The sequence below is a fragment of the Entelurus aequoreus genome, linkage group LG13 (assembly GCF_033978785.1).
Source record: "Entelurus aequoreus isolate RoL-2023_Sb linkage group LG13, RoL_Eaeq_v1.1, whole genome shotgun sequence".
Lineage (NCBI taxonomy): Eukaryota > Metazoa > Chordata > Actinopteri > Syngnathiformes > Syngnathidae > Entelurus > Entelurus aequoreus.
In genome coordinates, this window is record NC_084743.1 from 60794664 (window position 1) to 60810747 (window position 16084).

The 16084-nt window shown below is 40.2% G+C and overlaps 1 protein-coding gene across 1 annotated transcript in view; it reads right to left on the reverse strand.

The window, feature by feature from the left end:
- Positions 1-2377: 2377 nt before the first annotated feature.
- The window catches only part of LOC133663556 (pre-mRNA-processing-splicing factor 8-like), a 29975-nt gene continuing 16268 nt past the window's right edge, over positions 2378-16084 (reverse strand). The window contains exons 21-42 of the mRNA XM_062068108.1: positions 13998-14236; positions 13748-13894; positions 13452-13662; positions 13209-13325; positions 11127-11374; positions 10874-11053; positions 10535-10670; positions 10208-10377; positions 9965-10094; positions 9714-9860; positions 9463-9623; positions 9181-9372; positions 8376-8613; positions 7004-7132; positions 6609-6722; positions 5255-5428; positions 4908-5101; positions 4549-4788; positions 3212-3353; positions 2957-3097; positions 2713-2852; positions 2378-2603 (exon numbers count right to left, since the gene is read on the reverse strand). Coding sequence (XP_061924092.1) covers positions 2393-2603; positions 2713-2852; positions 2957-3097; positions 3212-3353; positions 4549-4788; positions 4908-5101; positions 5255-5428; positions 6609-6722; positions 7004-7132; positions 8376-8613; positions 9181-9372; positions 9463-9623; positions 9714-9860; positions 9965-10094; positions 10208-10377; positions 10535-10670; positions 10874-11053; positions 11127-11374; positions 13209-13325; positions 13452-13662; positions 13748-13894; positions 13998-14236 — 3801 coding nt within the window. The 3' untranslated portion in view covers positions 2378-2392. The remainder of the gene's footprint in view (positions 2604-2712; positions 2853-2956; positions 3098-3211; positions 3354-4548; positions 4789-4907; positions 5102-5254; positions 5429-6608; positions 6723-7003; positions 7133-8375; positions 8614-9180; positions 9373-9462; positions 9624-9713; positions 9861-9964; positions 10095-10207; positions 10378-10534; positions 10671-10873; positions 11054-11126; positions 11375-13208; positions 13326-13451; positions 13663-13747; positions 13895-13997; positions 14237-16084) is intronic.

A 16084-nucleotide genomic window follows, 5' to 3' on the forward strand; every position in this document is an offset into this window, starting at 1 on the left:
AAAGTGGGATTTCCAAAAATTAACTATGAACAATAAAAACACCAAATATTAACAACATATGAACATTGCCCTTCTTTTACTTCTCAGACCAGCTACTCGGTAGTTGTTTATCTTTTACAATCAAGCAAAACACAACGAAAACAAACAGCAAAATAAGAATGCAAAATAAGAATGCAAAGTGTAATAAAAATATATTATATATTATATTAGCACTTTTATGCAGACATTTGTTGTACAAATTTGCTTCTGCATCTGTTCCTGACACATGCATTTTGGGCTGGCTGCTCTGAAAACAAACCCCGCCCACTCTGCTTTGTTCCTCGTCTGAGCTGCTGTGACATAGATTACTGTAATAACTCAAAAGCGCAGATTTCAACCATTGTATAGTTCAAGACTTACAGTAATTTAAAAACAGCACTGTACATCATATTGGTGGCGACATTTTTGATGAGGTTAACCTCTTAAGACCCAAGCTGTTTGTTTACATGCTTTTTTTTATTTCTCTTTGCTATTTGGGCTTATTGGACCCTAATTAGAATAAAAACTAAGAATCATCTATTGATATGATGAACATACTCCATAAGTACACAAATGTGTACTAAGTCTAAGTCTATCTGATAGCTCAGTTACAGCTCTTTTTATTACCAAATATGTGTTATATGTCGCACGTTTGCACCAAGAAAAATTCCTAGTTTGTGAACCCGTTCTCAAACAATGGCAATAAAACTATTCTGATTCTGATTCATGTTTAGTGACATGCTAATTCTTATTTTTACACTTTTTTTTCCAAATTCCATTGTATGTTATACTCTTCTGACACCACCAGATGGCAGTATAAGTGTTCACATAAGCGGCCATAATACCCCAATTCAGTAGTGTACACAATTTTGGAAATAAGAGCTAAAAAGTGCTGTCCACGCATGTGGCCACTAAGTCTTAAGGGTCTAAAAAAAATTATGTAGAACGTCCGACGGGCCGGATTGAAAATCTTAATGGGCCGCATGTGACCCGCGGGCCGTATTTTGCCCAGGTCTGGTCTAGATTCAAAAATATGTGACAAGAGGCCACTCAATGGAACTACATACTCGATTTACGAACCCCTCTTTTTGCGAGCTTTTCGATTTACGAATTTTTAAATGGACCAAATATGCTTCGATGTGCGAACCCTTCATTCCTTTCTATCACGCCTGCAGGCAAAAATCAGGGCGCATCATTGTTGCGAAGGCGGGACCCCACGTCACTTGCTGCACAGAACATGGGTCCAAAAAGCCAACAAACCAGCCTGGAAAGTAAGAAATTTGCTGCGGACTAAAAAAGGGGCCACGTAAAATCTAGACTATAAGCCACTTCTTTTTTCCTACATTTTGACGGTGCAGCTCATTTATGGATTTTTCCTTGGCTGATGGCCATAATGCAAATAGTAAAAAAAACAAAAAAACAAGCTAATACACAGAAAAGGTGTTATTGTTTGTGCTATGGCGCCATCTTTTGGATGAGTTCGCTTAGTGCAGGTGCAGCAGTGTCCTTTCGTGTAGTGCTTTCAACCGGAGATAGATGTGCTGGTCCGTCTTCTAGCTGTCCATAGCGTTTCTACTTGTACGTATTCTTCAGTCATCAACATTTGTAAGTTTTACAATATAACTAAAACAATTACTTACTAAACCGTGCCATGTGTGATGTCTGTAAAGAGTGTTTTAATGCATATTTGTACATGCTATCGTAACACAATGAAGCTGGCATCGTTAGCATAAGCTAATATGCTAACACCTTTACGAGTGTCAATGTTAGTATTATTTACTTACAATGGCATTCTTTTTGTATTGTTTCAGTTACGTAATTTCACCAAAATGTCAGCGTGGAGTTATTGAGTCTGTTTAGCTGATTAGAGAGCTAGCTTCTGCAGCTAGTGGGTCCATGATGACTTCTGTTTTGTTTGAGCAGCCGTTTTACTGCCGTGTTACAGGCACTGTTTCAAAATAATTAAAGTATGTAAATAAACATCTACAAAATGTTTCTGTGTAAATAACTCATTTCATAACGTATATATCTGTGGCTCATAGTCCGGTGCAGCTCATTTATGAATAATCACTTTTTTCTTTAAAAATTTGGTGGGTGCGGCTTATATACCGGTGCGCTCCATAGTCCGGAAAATACTGTACAGACTATACGGTCTTCAAATTGTCTTCTATTTTCTTTTTCAGAAAAAAACTAAAATAGGGACTTTTCTCGAGGCTTGAACCATTTATTCATGCTTACATAGTTTTTTTTTAATGGAGAACGCTGCTTCACTATACAAACTTTTCGGTTCACCAACCTTGTTCAAGAATTAATTAAGTCCGTAAATCAAGGTTCCACTGTATTGTAAAAGTGTGAGATGAAAAGCAAGTAAAAGTTACTGACCCATGAAGTTGTAGTTCCATGAAACCTGGCCCGGCACCATGAAGAAGGCCAGGAAGCGATCCGAGAGCAGCATCTGGACTCGCTCATAGTGGGACGGCAGGTAGCCTTTCGGGTTGTTTCCCTTGTCCGTGTTCTGCCTGCCCCACTCGTAGCCGCTGGGCGTCAGCTTGTAGGCCGTCAGCGTGCACGAGCCTGGCGTGAAGCTGGAAACGAGACGCTATTAAATACTACTTCGCCAAATAGCCATTTATTTCCGCTTCTTATTGTCCAACTTCAGTCTTCGACAACACAAGCAACCGTAACCGTGGTTACCTGCAGGTGATGATAATGGTCTTTTCTCCATCCCAAGAGGGGTTGTCAGCCATGACTTTGGCATGAGTGGTGACATCTTGGGGCGACAACTGTGGCGACTCGTTAGGTTGCGTGTGGATCCAACCGAGGGGCTCCATTTCCTTTGCAAACAAAACCTCCTTAATATTCTTAAAATACTTTGGACTATCTCATGTGACAACATAATCTTGAGGATGAGTTCTCTAGTTCAGCCTCGGTCTCTTACTTTCAGATATTCATGTCCCGGCAGCTGATTGGGCAGATGGACCGTCTGGTGGGTCCCCCACTGAGGTACCATGACAATACAACGGATCTCCTTTACTTGCGGGTTGTCGGGTGGACTGGTGCCGTACAAGTAGCCTGCAATCTGAATAACAACAACAACAACAATTGTTCTTACTGCAAACAGCCAATGTTTATTTGACACTGTTTTTGTCAAACACATAAAAGCATCATCATAACACCGACTACCAGGACATACCTGTGCTCGCAAGTCTGAAATGCAGATGAACTTCTTGAGGACGTTCTTGGGCAGGATGTAAGTGTATCCCGTCTCCTTGATGTCATCCGATGACACGTAAATGTGGTTGGTTCGGAGATGGAGATTGGCAGCAGATATAGCCCTAAAAATAAACAGAATTTAACCAACTCAGAAAATAAAAACTAGGTAATTTACAACAGGTGTGATGATGATACAAGATAGGGCTGTGAATCTTTGGGCACCACACGATTCGATTTGATTCATGATTCAAAACGATCCTCGATTAAAAATCAATACTTTTTAAATACCGGTAATCATTCACCACAATTTCTATAATGTATTATTTGGAGTATAAATTATAATAAAACCTTTTCAAAACAGGTTACAGTTTACAAACGCTCCTCTTGACTGCTGACATACAACTTATATGCAAAGTGTTGGCCTAAAAAAAAAACATATTTTTAAAAATAATTTTTTTTATTGTATTTTATTTTTTTAAATCATAGAATGTTAATTTAATAAAAGAAAAATAATGTAACCAACTCAATCGAGCTTTACAATACTTAAAATAAATGTATAAAGCAATTGAAAAGACATACAAAATACAATACTTATTAAATACAATAATTTAAAAAAGGAATTGATAAAAGCAACAGTATCAATAATAATGTTGATGTCAATAATAGTTGCTTAATGTTTTGAATTCAAATTTCCACCCCTAAAAAAAAAATAGTTAAAAAAAATAAAAATATTTTAATACATTTTTTGAAAATTATGACTTGATTTAAAATCAAAATAAAGAAAATTCGCAATTTGGATGTGAATTTTTATTTATTTATTTTTTTAATAGCATCCCTAGACTTTGACTTTTACACTCTTTTAATCCAATACAGTAAAGCTGCAATACTGAACAGTATGATCTAATTTGTTTGGTCTCCTCTAGTGGCCAACACTACTTGCTGCTCATGAAAGCAATCCGGTGTGTCTAGAGTGCATGATTGGCAGTTTAGCCTGCTTCTACTGGGACATATTGTTGGCTGTGGAACTAAAATGAAGAAGAGTGGCTAAAAGTCACCCCCACCCAGGAGAGGCTAGCTATGTTAGCTAGCTCTCAGTAGCTCTTGTGTGCGCAAAACGCCACATATGCTGTTCAAATGTCTTGCTCATTGCCAGACTAATATGCTTCTAGTAGTAAAATAACAAAATAAGCCGACTGCGTATTGCCCGTGAGACAGCTTTTCTTTAAATGAGAAACATGTTAATCCCGCCAGTTATCATCACACTCGTACCATTAATTGCCATCTACTTTCAGTGTTGCCTTTGAAGAAGACACATACCTGACCCTCCATTCGGTCTTGGAGGAGAAGGTCTGCGTCTCATAGTTGGATGTGGTGGATGTGATGATCTCATCGCCGTGTTTGTTGACGGTGCGGGTCTGTGTGGCGGTGAGCTGCGACTGCTCTTTGGTCTGCTTCTCAATCTCAGCAATTTGCTGGCGCTGCTGCGAGGGAGCCGAAATCTCCATTCCCAGAATGATGTCACGGATCTCAGACTGGGTCAGGGAAGCCACGTTCACGCTGAGGGAGAGAAAACCGGAGTGACGTGCTGGATGTTAAATTGTTTGGTCCTGCTTTATCCACCTAATGGTACTAACCAAAAAAACTGTACAGTGTCCAATTTTAGTTATAACACTCACTTGTTCTTCTTGCCATAGTCGGCCAGAATGAGGTCTTTAAGTTGCACTTCCACCTTGATCCACTCCTCGTCCGTGAGAGTGGGCCAAATGTGATGGGGCTCAGTGATGGTCGTCTTGTCAGGTTTGAGGATCACCTTGGCACGGTCATTGTTGACATGTAGCGCTCTGAGGATCAGGATGAGTCGCGAGAAGGCCTACAGAGGGAGAAAATCCCCATGCACAAACTACTTACACAGGTGGATACGTATTCAGTTTCCTGTCATGTCACCCATTTTCATGCTTGCAAAGAAGCACGATGGTGAAGAAAACACTACAATTTCGTTTTGGCGATAGGGAGTAAAACTCACTGTGTACGACGAAATAGTCTTGAGCCAGTCATCGTAAAGGTTGAACAGCACCATCTGCGGCTCGGTAGCTTTGAGAATCAGATCTCCAAACTTCTCTACCTTCAGACATGCCTGGAAGGGCAGCTGTAACTCAGAGCCTTTGATCACAATGTTGGGGAAGTCAAGCAAGTGGACCTGTGTAAAGAGAAGAATGGCATTACAAATATTAGGCATTGACGCTACTGGGGGGGCTCGATCCGATATCGATATGGGTCAGATATCAGCAAAAAACATGAATCGATTTACATCTAAAATCACCAATATGAGCGCTCCGATACAAGCAGTCCTGCAGCGTGTTTACTTGTGCAAAGCTGGACAGCCAGTTAATATCCTCCAATAATGACACATGGTTGGTCTTTTCTTTCCTCTTAGTCAAGTTATTTACACAAGGTACACATGGTAGGCTATAGGCTAGTAGAAGTTACACAACAGCTAAGCACACAAAAGCATATAAGCTAGACATACATAGTAGTAAGTGTCCTTGATTGAACAACATTGCAGTCTAAAACAGTATCAAATAGTTATAGTTGCACATTACACACAGATACAAAGTCTCCAAGGCAAAAGCGTATTGGAAAAAAACCCAGTCACAAACGTGTCCGCATCATTCAACTTACTGGGCGTCAAGAGCTTAACCTAATGATTGTGGCCATGAAGTGTTGCAAAAAAAAAAAAAAAACAGTCATCACTCCACTTCCACTTGAAGACAGCATAAGTCCATTTAAGACAGTTAATAATAAATAGGTGAGTTGTTTTCATTACCTACCATTGTTAGGTTTTATTTCACCTAATCAAGCATTTTCTAAGATTCTACATTACAATATTTTTGTTTAGTATTTAAACTGTATTTATAGAGCACTTTACTATACCTGATACTAGGGCTGTGAATCTTTGAGCACCACACCATTCGATTCTTGGGTGTAACGACTTGATTCATATTAAAATATAAATAAATTAAATAGATAGATTAGTTTTTTTTAATTGATTAAGAATCGTTACAAATAAGAATCGCGATTAATTCCAAAGGCGGTTTTTTTTACACCCCTATCTAATACGATCCCTGAAATGCATTTAGTATACATTACATTCACCCAGTCACACACAGATGGCAGAAGCTGCCATGCAAGGCGCTAACCACGACAAGCCCCAAAATAATAAAAGCATGTATGATTCGTGCTGATATCACGTCCGATCAATATCGTTATCGGGCTATAATTAAAGCTCTTATATCGGCATATCATAATATATCGGGAAACCCCTACTCAGCGCTAATAATTATTAATTAGCCAACTGTACTTTAGTGTGACAGTCTTACCTCCAGAGGGTCCAACATGCCCTTCCTGGTCACAATGATCTGCTTCGGTTGCTCTTCCACTGGGAGAGATCGGATTAAGGCGGCTACTTCTTCAGCTGTCTTCCATTTAGCCAGCTGCAAGGAAACAAATTGTTTTAACACATGCAAATTATAAGGAAATTAACATTATTGATATTGGTTTAAAAACGGTATTTGCAATAGATTATGCATGAAGCCTAACATGAAAGTTTTGTTTTCACTCCCACAGAAACAGAGCTAAAAACAGCAAAGAGTCGCTTGTAGTGTTTCCTCGATTTGCCAAAAGGAACTCAATTCTGTAGCAGGTACAGCAGCATCAGTTGTATAATGTCACATGACATGTGACATTGAGTCACATGTCTTTTTTTTTTTTTTACCTGTCCCAGACGTTTCTGCCCAGCCCACACAGAAGTGTGAATGATCTTAAGGAAGAGCTGTCCCGTCCTGGGGTTGAAGATGAAAATGGCTCCATTGATGGGTTTGGTGGTCAAGTTACCTTCAAATGTCTGGTAAAAATGGAAAAAAATGGTTGTAATACATTTTCTATGACGATACAATGGAACCTCAATTTATAAATCCCTATATTTGCGAACTTCTAGATTTACAAACTTTTAAATTGAGGCATATATGCCTTTGTGTGTAAACCATGTATTTGTGTACAAACACTTCATTCAGTCATTCCTTTTGTGTTAGGCCTGCAGGCAAAAAAGCAAGGCGCGGCATTTTTGTGGAGGCAGAGCCCTCCAGGTCACTTGCTACCCAGGACGCTGCTAGTCACTTCTTAGCGCTTTAGCATGTGTGCTTTTTGTGTGCTTTCCCCCATTTGACACATCTTGTCCATTTTGCTAACTCAAGTACCTAACTTAAGTCCCAAAAAGATAACAGACCAGCGTGGAAAGAAGAAGGGAAATGCAGTAGAATTAAAAAAAAAAAACTATTTGCGAGGAGTACATTAATGGCAGAAGAATCATCGAAGCAGCCTACGTACCAGAGCAAGTTTTAACTGTGATGAGACTGGACTTGTCTAGAAAAATATGCCAAAGCAGATTTATTTCACAGCGAATGGGAAGAGCTACTCTCGTTCAGTAGTGTGTCTTTCATGTCGCACTCACGCACACATTGCCCGTACTCTCGCTTTCCCTGTCTGCTCCTTTCTTTCCCGTCGACTCCTTCTCACGGATTTTACTTTTTAAAACCCGTTTAAAATCCAGAGGGGATCGTGCATTTTCTGCTGTGGCTCCAAAACTTTGGAACAATATCCCTCTTGCTATTCGGACGACTCCCTCTTTAATGAGTTTTAAAACACGTCTTAAAACATAATTTTACTCTTTGACTTTTAAACAAGCATGAGAATTGTGTGATTTTAGTCCATTTAAAACATTTTTATTTTATGTTAAATGTTTTATATTACTGACTCTCCTTGTATGGATGTCTTAACTCCTGTGGAGCACTTTGTGAAACTTTTGTTTTTTTAAATGTGCTATATAAATAAAGTGGATTGGATTGAAAATCTTAATTAATATAGCAATGTTGTTAAAGTTAAGGCTTGTTGTGATTTCTGATTGTTTGTGAGGACACCATAGTGACTTCTGCATGTGTTGGCAGAGCAGCGCATAGAGCACAGTTCAGCATGTTTTGGCTTTATGGAGAAATTTGCTTCACTACATGAACGTTCGTAAATCGAGGTAATATCTAACAAAGAGACAAACATTTAAAAGTTTAAAATTGGGAGCACAAGTCAGCACACACCTTGTGGATGGTGACTCTGTAGACATTGGTGTCATCCACAAACCAAATGATTTGGTTGGAGAAGAGTTCCCCATAGTTCTGTGAGGACAGGTAGGGCTCAGTAGGCTCTGAGGAGTAGAGTTGCAGACCCTTGCGGATGCGCTCCCTCAGCACATACAGCGCAGGATTGGCCTTCATGATCTTAGCCATGGCCTGCTGGATCAAAGGCTTGCTGCCAGGGAACCAGTTTCCATAACCACTGCACAAAAAGAACACATGCAAGATGTGAGAGCTGGACAACGTCCACATTTATATTTCTGGGCTCTAATAATTGTTATCAAGTCATTGAAGTACTTAAACCAGGGGAGTCAAAACCTTTTCCAGCGAGGGCTGCATGAATAAAAATTGGAGGCAGCGGGGGCCACTTTGTTACATTTTGTACATTAAAAGATACTAAAACGAATACAACATGGGTCAATCAAAATATGCTAAACTTCTGAACACAACATCGATTTCTTAGCTTTGTGTTATCAGTAACAAAGCATATTCTACATCATTTTGCACTAAATTAGGCATTTTAAACATAACATTTTTTAAATTAACTAAAAATACCAACACTACAGTAGTATTGGCCACTAGACCAGACCTAAACAATGAGACTGCCCTCATCAGTATTGTGGCCACTGATTGGGTCAGGCTCTGCAGCCTTATTAACATTAGCATGCTTACTTTGTATCCAATTTTATTTTGTCTTTACAATAGTGTTTCAGGCCAAAAACAAACAAACTGTAGGCCGCACTTTGGGTGATGCCCACACAATACTGACCTGTGAAGGTTGTAAGCCAAGTCGATGGCAATGAGCACCCCAGTTGGGGAAGGGTAGATGCTCATGTTGTCTGTGGTGTAGTCCAAGAACTTGGCTCTTGCGTAGCGTTCAATATCATGCGAGTCATAGTCACCCCAACGCAGCTGGATGTCAATCCAGTATTTTTGGGTGGTGGTGCTGTCCATCACATCCCTGCAAAGAGTCGTACATGGAGTTTACATGAAGTTCATACCCCAGTTTCATGAGCATAGACAATCAATGAAGAGAAGTGCCGAGTCATACTTTGAGTCAGCCAGCAGAGACGGCCGAGAGACGTTCCACTTGTAGGACGCAAAGAGGAGGATGTCGGCACAAGACGAGTTCATCTTGTAGGACTTCCTGGGGTGGATGGTCTCCTTCTGCACAGTCTCGATCTCAAGAGCATCGAGCTCCTGGTCAAAAACCTGAAAGCAAAAACACATTCATATCTGTACAAATAAAAGCAGGGAAATATAGCTTTCCATTCCTTATTGCTCTGTGGAGAAAAATCCTACCTGACAGAGATCCATGACAACGCTCTCATGAATCTTCTGCCACAAATGAGCCCTGAAGATCTGAATGAGGGAGATCTTCAGTGTGGGGATCTTTCCGTGCATAAAGATTCCAGTCAGGTCAAGTTGCACCTGGAAACCCACATATACCTAACGAGGGGGGAAACACTATTAGTTTGTGAAGCTTTTAACCTACAAAATATTAATTTTCAATCCCTACAAATAATCCTTTTGTAGTTATATTTGGAACTAACATTGGCTCTGTTGATCGTGGGCGACCACCAAAGAGTGAAGCGACGGTTGGGGATTTGGTTGAGACCAGATCTCTGCGCATTGGTCAGCTTCTTCCACTTCATGGACTCTTCAAAGCCACTGGCTTTCTCCCTGTAGTCCAGAAAGACAATTAGTCAGTTTGATTTAAATTCAATATTGGGGAAAACACACACAATAAGAAAACTTGGTGACGCGAGTATAATTTATTTCTCAACATGACTCACCAGAAGAGACCTTCCCATGTGGGGAAGTAAGTGCCTCTGAAGAGAGTGTGTTCCAGGATGCCTTCCACACCACCCAGAGCCTGGATCATATCTGTGCGGTAATTGTTGAGGTTCCACAGTTTTCCATCATGCCTCTGATGGGTCCACCAGAAGGGATTCTGCTTCAGCACCTGCATTATTCCACAAAACAGATGCATCAATCTTTAGATTCACTTCACATTTGGTGTTAAACACAGCATGTTATCATGCGACACACGATAATGCTGATAGCTCGTTTGAACTTTGCATCGAACATGCATTTCCAGCTAAAATATCTCTCCATCATACCTGGTATTGTTTAAAGTCTGTTCTGACTCTCCAGCCTTTGTCATAGGCCAGTGTGTGTCGGTCTTTTTGGAAAAGGGTGTTGATACGTGGAATTCCTCTGTCCCATGAGTCTTCCAAATCCTCCAAAGTGAGACGCCTGGGATACAGAACACAAACTGCCATTTGTTCCACAGCTTATGACATTCTTTCCTTTGTGGTCAAGGAAAACTAGAAATATGTGGGTGTCTAGCGTTCACAATACACAAGTCTAATGACTGGGAAAGCCTTTTATGAAAACATGCCCATCATGAGAACTCCAATTACTTTCATAAAACACTACCAATGAGAAGAACAACATACCTGTTCTGTGCAATGGCCTCTTGCCTCTTGAGGGCGTACTCTGCCCATACTCTCTGCGAGTCAATGAACTCGCTTTCCCATGGCTGAATGTAACGATACAAGTTTGGAATCAGTTGGTCCTCTTCGTGACTCATTCCAGACCTGAAATGGGTGATGCCCACATCTGTCTGCTTGGACCACCTGGTAGGGAAAGAGAACAGTTTAATACAAACTTTGAAGTAGTTTAAGGATCATGGAAAATGTGCCGGCTTACCGCAGATCAGACTGTGGAATCAGCACATGGCCCATGGACAACATGCCCAGGCCTCCCAACTCTTTGGGAGTATAGAAAACGACAGGCGGGAAGCGACTGGGCATTTTGGAGTTCAGACCGATCTTGATACGCGTCTGAATCTTGTTCTCACATTTGACCAGTAGATCCAGGAGCTCCTGGGTGTTGACCACCGCTTCACGGAAGTAGGTCATCAGACCGATGAGAGCTGTGTTCCATTTGTTCACAATCTGGAGGCAAAAACATTCGTTATGACCCTTAAGTCATTTTGACAAACACTACCTCCAATTTTTAAGACTGTACATTTTAAGGATGCACAATTTTTTCATCCAAGCAGATACCGATAATTATTATTAAATCTATTACTAGAGATGCCTTGATCGGGGGCCGATATATATATTTTTTTCAACTGATCGCGATCGGCTGATGAGCTGCTGAGCCCAGGTGATCTTTACCACAGCTGTTTGTGTTCACATGGCTAAGGATTTTATTCACCGGAAAGCTTCCTACAAAAAGGGATACAGTCAGGGAGACAGAATTACATTTACATATTCCTTGTTACACACATGCAGGAGATGTGTGCATTAACTCCCGGACAGTGCGAGTCTTGCCAGAACACCGCACCGATTTGAGAGCAAGCTCTAACAAGGGCGTCGTCGAGAAGCCTCTTTCTAAAATTGTAATCCTCAACACCATGGTGGAAAATAAACTTTCTTTTACTGGAGGACTAGAGGAAAGAGAATGGTTAAGCATGTTACACACACCGAGCAGGACAACACCAGAAGCTAACAGCTTGGGGCGGTATAGCTCGGTTGGTAGAGCGGCCGTGCCAGCAACTTGAGGGTTGCAGGTTCGATCCCCGCTTCCGCCATCCTAGTCACTGCCGTTGTGTCCTTGGGCAAGACACCTTACCCACCTGCTCCCAGTGCCACCCACACTGGTTTAAATGTAACTTAGATATTGGGTTTCACTATGTAAAGCGCTTTGAGTCACTTGAGAAAAAGCGCTATATAAATGTAATTCACTCCACTGCTAAAGCAGCCATGTAAAATAGAGGTGATCGATGAAGATGTCGATACTATCAATGCAGAGCATGGTATCAGTGTATAAATGATACTAAAACAATTAGATCAATCTTAATCTTTTTACTGTTCTTATTACAAAATCTTTATTTTTTAATCGTTTTTTGTTATTGTTGACAAACTCGGGTAGTAATTGTCTACATACAGGAAGGCTTTGAAGGTAAAACCCAATTTTTTTAAAAGAGGAAGCCAATAGACATTTTTTCCTTTGTTTTTGTGCAGGAGCCACTTTATTTAGTTAAAAAGTTGTATGTATCTGTATCTGATTTACAACAATATTAGCAAATTTTAAATGTTATAAGATAAGCTTGATAAAAATGTTTTAATGTTTACTTTAGTTTCTTTCTACCAGCCACCCCAGCAAGGGACAAACGGTAGAAAATGGATGGATAATCTGTCAAAATATCTGATCGGGATATTAGGCCAGAAATGTTAATCGGGACATCCCTATTTATTATATTTAAAATGTTGTTTTAACTGTAGTTTGTACACATTTAAGGTGGATTTGACTAACATTACATGTAGATTTGTCCTGACCAAGGACGACATCACTACTATGGTTGGGATAACACAACCATTCATAAATCAGTAGTGAAGCTTAAGTCCTTATTTCCATCAATCAGTGCATGCAGTGTGGCGATCACGTATTTTGCAAGAAAAAACATGAATTCGAAAAAGCTTGGAAGTACAAACTGTGGCTCCTAGTCGTTTACTAGCTCACAAAAGCCTGTATCTTCACCAATAATAAAGGGCTTGTCATCCAGCGCCATCACTTCAATGACAAAATCACAGATCGTTTTATCCCTCAGGTTGTCTCTTTCATACCTAGGCTACAACCCTTTGGAATTTCCGTCAACTAAAACTACCAAAAAAATAAATGACTAAAGTGTGACTAAAACTAAGTATTCTCAGCCAAAGGACTAAGACTAAAACTAAGATGGCTGCCAAAAACACCAGCTTTGGAATTAAAATATCCACTGACCTTTGTAAAAGTGGTTGAGCCAGAGGCCATCAGGATCTGGCGCACTCGGTTGTGGAAGCGCTGCATTGATTCATCATCCACACGCAGGAAACACTGAGCTGTCCTCTCTTTGGTAACCTACACATGCAAATACACAAAAGCAACGATGCCTTTAACACCGCAATGGTATGGTGGCCACAGCATTTTGGGTCTGTGGAAGGTAAAAACCTGGTACTGGTCAATGAAGGGAAGGTATTTATTTACCTCATTCTGCAAATTCCAGACACCGTCCTTATGGGTGAACTCCTCATAGCTTGTTCGACATTTGGGCAAGATGCGGCACTCAAAGCCACACATGTTGAAGAGCAGGTTGGGATTGTCTTTGCTGTAGACGGACACAAAGCTGTTCTCCCACTGGACTGTGGTCACAGACCTTGGCAGGCGGTTCTTGATGTCCCAGAACACTGCACGCCCACTGAGATGAAAATTAAAAGACTTATAGCCAAATTTTTGACTAGTTTGAAATACATAGTGGTATAAGTCAGAGGCAGACGACTCACAGATTGACATCGTGCTTCATCAGCCTCATGCGGGCATCACGGGGCCAGCACTTCTTGTTGTTGTAGCCCACAATGTTCTCATTGTTGGGGTCAGGGTGCTCCGTCAGATACCTCTGAATGAGATCCCGAGCCTCGTCAGCAGAAAACCTGATGAAGTCACAAGAGAATATTTACACAAAAATGTAACTAGCCAAGAGTAAAAAAGGAAATACTCATTTTGAGAGGTTTCATTTTCTAACAACATTCTAACCTGAAGAAGATGTGAATGCGGTCGATGTAACGGCAGTACAGCCTGATGGGGTGGGCGCTCTCTGTTGCTGTGTCTTGGAAACTGAGGAAGTCGTTGGGCATCTGAGGGGGACCTGCCATCTCGCTGGCTCGGTGCAGACCTAGCACTAGTAGATCCATAACTAGACCATAGTACTGTACAATGAATGAGGCAAACTGGAGTCCCCGGATGATGCCGTAAGAGTTTGTGTGATTCATGTCCTAAAAACAATGATAAGAAAATGCTCACTTACTTTTTGTGTTGTATTACAAATGTGATAACAGAAAAAATAATTAGGGATTATTTGATATCTTCAACAAGAAACTGTACTTTTTGGAAATTTTGCCTATCATTCACAATCCCTATGAAAGACAAGAACACATTTTTCTTTTTTTTATGCATGAAAGTATGAGGTGGCTAACAATGCAGCTAATTAGAGTACTCTATTGCGCCCGTAGAGCCCGCTAAAAAAACATCCAAAAACCACCAACAATACTCCATTTGCATCTTGTGACCTGAATATTAACCAAGTATTAGCAATAGTTATAAGCGTTAACGTAGACAAAATTTTTTTAACTGCGCCGTGATCACAGAGAGCTAACTAGCTTACGCAGCTACACTAGCGACAATATGAGCTGGTACTGCATCGCCTCTGAGCTAATGAAAGTTAATTCTAGATTAAAAATCATGCCTCTCACCTGGATAGTAGAAGGTTGTGATCATAAACCAAGAAGTTGGTCAACTTTGACATTCAACTTATCTTTTTTTTAACCTGCTTTAGGATTATAAAGAATTATTCATCTAAATGGGAATATGAGAACATCCTTTTTGTCGGCATCCCAGTAAGAGCTGACCTTGTACAGTAAGTGATTGTTTTATTATGTTTGTAGCTTGTATATCTTGTTTAGCACTTGGCAATACTGCTACATGATGCTCAGTGTTTCACTAAAGCTGGATCAATTCATCACTCAGCTTTTAAAACCTGTAGCTCATCCTGTATATTCATGCTATATAGAATATAGGGTTCTGGATCATCGTTTGTTCCAAAGTAGTCTTTGTTGTCTCTTATGAAGTCTGCCATGATTAGTAGTGTTGTTGTTAAAGGGAAAAGCAAACGTGACACCTCTGTGAAATTAACACATCGCCGTATGCTTAATGACAAAGATATGTAAATATTGTTGGATCAATAGGGACGACTGTACATTTTAATGACTTTACTGCAACTCCTGCATCACAAGAACAACGACTCAAGAAAAATGCCCTAGGCTTGGTTGTTTTAGGAACCGTTCAAATCGCAAAAAGTATAAAAGTTTCTTCAGAGTTCCTCGAGAGGGGAAGGGCGAAAGATGAAAGATTTTACAAAAGGACGAGACAAGTGGCACATACTCCAGCCCAAGAATGCAGAGTCGAAGAATGCACAAATTTGCAGTGATCTCTTCGTTAAAGGTTTGTTTGTTATACTTTTAACTTCTAGTATTTCCCATTTAATTATTATCTTGATATTATTAGTATTTTATCTTGTTTTGACGTTCTTAACAGATAGTTCAGATAGTTCGACTTGTCTGGGAACGTGACCGACGGATAATCTATGAGGTCACTCGACAAATCTTTTTTTGATAACATATAGGGATAGATTCCATTGCATACGCGAGGCATTAAATCGATCGCAACTGGACTGTTGAGTTCGCCTCTGACCCAAGTAGGCTTCATCAATGTGTTCCAGATGAATGAGCCATTCCATTGCAGAGTTTGCAATTTTTTTGCTCGTATTTGCTTTTAGTGGTATGACATAGCCCTTGCATACTCAGTTCGTACTCTGTTTTCTGCAAAGTTGCCATGTTGGTTTCATGGCCCACTACTTTTTTAACTTTGGTTTAAAAGTCACGTGACTGAATACAACCTATATACTTACAGCGTGTATATATAACGATGGAGGTTTTTGATGTTTTTAGAGCGCTTTTTAGGCAGAATAGAGCGACTTAAATTACCTTTAATGTTAGACTTAGACTTCCTTTATTGTCATTCAAATTTTAACTTTACAGTACAGATAAGAAGGAAATTTTGTTTAC